This window comes from Drosophila obscura, unplaced genomic scaffold, assembly GCF_018151105.1.
Source record: "Drosophila obscura isolate BZ-5 IFL unplaced genomic scaffold, ASM1815110v1 contig_9, whole genome shotgun sequence".
Classification (NCBI taxonomy): domain Eukaryota; kingdom Metazoa; phylum Arthropoda; class Insecta; order Diptera; family Drosophilidae; genus Drosophila; species Drosophila obscura.
Window position 1 is genome coordinate 1,546,781 of NW_024542883.1, and position 3,451 is coordinate 1,550,231.

At 43.1% G+C, this 3,451-nt stretch overlaps 1 protein-coding gene across 1 annotated transcript; it reads right to left on the bottom strand.

Moving 5' to 3' along the window:
• Positions 1-1,403: 1,403 nt before the first annotated feature.
• LOC121405347 (trichohyalin-like) lies at positions 1,404-2,639 on the bottom strand. Its single transcript, XM_041596016.1, has one exon. It carries the CDS (start codon positions 2,637-2,639, stop codon positions 1,404-1,406), a length of 1,236 nt encoding a protein of 411 aa, XP_041451950.1.
• Between the last annotated feature and the right edge of the window lie 812 nt (positions 2,640-3,451).

Here is a 3,451-nt window from a genome sequence, read left to right on the forward strand (position 1 = left end):
GCAGACAGAGTGATGAAAAAAGTCGGCAGGCCGAACTGACGAATCATGGCCATAACCTTCTTCTTTTCATCCTCCCAGTGAGCTGGAGACGAGCGAATATCTCGAAGAACTCTATATCCCTCATCGTGGTTAATAAGTCCCCCTATGAAATTCTCATTAAGAGCGTTGGCTGCCGTTACTGCACTGGAAATGCTCCGCTTACGTAAGCAGATTGAAATGTTATTGCGAATCTTAATGAGTTCTAATTTCTTGTAATTAAAAAACAGTTTATCAGTTCTACAACCTCTCCTATCTACATTTTGAAGCTCTGATCTAACTATGGTTGTATAACTTTCTGAGCATGGTCTCTTCACGCCTGCGTAAATGGTGGGAAAGGATAACTCTTCCGAGTCAATATCTAGGATCATGTCGAGAGGTCTTTGGCCTTCGCCTGGTGCTATTCTTACAGGTGTATCATTAAATGCGATGTTATTTTCAAGCAGAGTTTCCTGACCTCCAGGATTGAGCTGATCAGCTTCCAAATCCTCGTCAGGATGGGCTGGCTCTGCGTCTACATTCCTATCTCTATTCTACATCGCTTCTAATACGGCAGCGTCTGCCTGAGATGCAACAAATTGAACTATATCGGATCTAAATTTAGACATCCATTCCTCGTTAACTTTAACATCATGCTTTTTATATAGATCTGTGGTAACTAAATAGCTGAGAGCCTCAAAAACTTTTAAGGGTCTAATGGTTTCAGCCATGAAATCAGCACCAATTGCCATTCTACGTTTCAGGTGGAGCTGAACAACCTGGGCTTCATGGAAAGCACGTGGACGCTTTTTGACGGCTTCGTCTATCGAAATAGGGACGTTTACTACTGCTCCTTTAATGGCATTTTGGCCTCGCGATCCGTCTAATAGACTCATAATTATCATAAATGGAAGTCGAGGAGAAACAAGTCGTTCCTCTAATTTAGTAAGCCCCTTTAAGCAGTCGGACAGTATGGGGAAATCTAATCCATTTTGGAAGAAAAGTTAAGGACTGTTGCCTTTCGTTATTTTGCTGTGGCATGTTCTGCAGAACTTTAATTTTTGGCAGTCAGAAGGGAATTCTAGAAGGCTTTGAAGAGCGAAAATGTCTGCACTAAACTCGCAACAATTTTGTAAATTCTCGCGAGAAATTTTACAAATTTGTTTGGGGAACCAGAGGCCTTTACAAGAAAGGCAAACCTGATCAGGACCCAGCTTTACATTCCTATTATAGACTACTTTTAGAGCTTCTAGGCCAGTAAGCCTGATTCTGGGTCCTATCTGAGCCCTATCCTGGGAGATATTTGCTTTTTCCTGCTGCATTCGGGAGGCGTTTCTCAAGTTTTGCTCAAGCCTATTACTGCTATCGCTCCTATATTGGCTAGCTCTCTAACTAGCACTTCTGGCAGCGTCAATTGCGGACCGTCGAGCTGCGGCACGAGCAGTTTGACGTGCCAGAGTGTCTCGTTTCTTGCGAACTCTATCCTGCTCTCTTTCTAGCAGTCGTCTCCGTTCATTATTTCTACGTATGCGCTGTCGCCTATCTGTATTTTCTTGCTGTTCTCTGGTCCTATAGACCAAGTCCTGTCTACGTATGGACCGACGCACAGTATCGGCCACTTGCTCCTCACGTCTAATCTGTGCGTCTGTTCGTCTTTGTATGCGTTGTGCTGTATTTTGTCCCTGCTCTGTAGACCTATAGTCTAAGTCCTGTCTACGTATGGACCGACGCACAGTATCGGCCACTTGCTCCTCACGTCTAATCTGTGCGTCTGTTCGTCTTTGTATGCGTTGTGCTGTATTTTGTCCCTGCTCTGTAGACCTATAGTCTAAGTCCTGTCTTCGTTCGGACCGACGCACAGTATCGGCCGCTTGCTCCTCACGTCTGATCTGTGCGTCTGTTCGTCTTTGTATGCGATGTGCTGAATCTTGTGCCTGCTCTCTGGTCCTATAGACCAAGTCCTGTCTACGTATGGACCGACGCACAGTATCGGCCACTTGCTCCTCACGTCTAATCTGTGCGTCTGTTCGTCTTTGTATGCGTTGTGCTGTATTTTGTCCCTGCTCTGTAGACCTATAGTCTAAGTCCTGTCTTCGTTCGGACCGACGCACAGTATCGGCCGCTTGCTCCTCACGTCTGATCTGTGCGTCTGTTCGTCTTTGTATGCGATGTGCTGAATCTTGTGCCTGCTCTCTGGTCCTATAGACCAAGTCCTGTCTACGTATGGACCGACGCACAGTATCGGCCACTTGCTCCTCACGTCTAATCTGTGCGTCTGTTCGTCTTTGTATGCGTTGTGCTGTATTTTGTCCCTGCTCTGTAGACCTATAGACCAAGTCCTGTCTTCGTGTGGACCGACGCACAGTATCGGCCGCTTGCTCCTCACGTCTAATCTGTGCGTCTGTTCGTCTAACAGTATGATCGGCTTCCTGCTCTCTCAGCGCTACAGCTAGAACCTGCCTACCTCCTACCTGTCCCAGCACCACAATCTCCTGTTGCTGGTTCCTATCAGAATCTAAATTTTCCAAATTTTCCCTATTTCCTAACTGTTCCCTATTTGATCTGTTTCTCAACCTGCGTCTCTGAGACTGTTGAGAAGCAGATTGCCTATTCCTACGTGGCATTTTACAAAAATGTATAAATTTAAAAATATAAAATAATAATAATAAAATAATAAAAAATATTAATTAATAATATATAAATGAAAACAATAATATAAAATATAAAATAATAATATAAATAATAAGATAATATATTAATAATTTAAGGAAATAATTAAGATAAAATAAAAATACAAAAACTACATATAAAATCTACAACTACAAATACTCCCCAAAGCGGAGCGAGCAGCAGCGACGTCCGTGGGAAGGCAGCGACGTCAGCAGCGACGGCAGCAGCGGCACCGAAAAGCGCGCGCGATTGCACTGACGGAGTTAGCAATTGCTTATAGCGTCTAACTCACGATCGGCGCTGAAAAACTAAGTCCCTATATCACTCCCTACCAAGCACTACTTTTAGCTATTAATCTAAGAGCTAAACTAGTTTAAATATGATTAATTAACGCACTTTATCGCAATCGGCAATCGGAAAGTCTCTATCGCTCACGGTGGCTCGATATCGACTGGTCAAACCAATACAATTGCTTACTGAGATTCCGCTGTTTTTTTACTCAAGAGCAAGTAAAAAAGTAGAGCGCAAAAGGAAGAAAAAACCGAGTCAAAACATGCATGCGTAACGGACAATTCAATGCATATGTATGTATGTATTTACATATGTACAGCAGAAAACCAATCTGTCTGAGCCAATTCTATGCAAATGTTTTAACTAGAATATGTTTATACTTCTAATTGCATTCCTATGGCGTGGGGTGGTGGGTGGTAAATGATTTTATTTACTATTTCTCTTTTCTATCGCTGTTCGCTGTATGTATGTGCAT

Coding starts and splice junctions, on each gene's coding strand:
- LOC121405347 (XM_041596016.1), bottom strand. CDS start 2,639: ATGCCACGTAGGAATAGGCAATCTGCTTCTCAACAGTCTCAGAGACGC.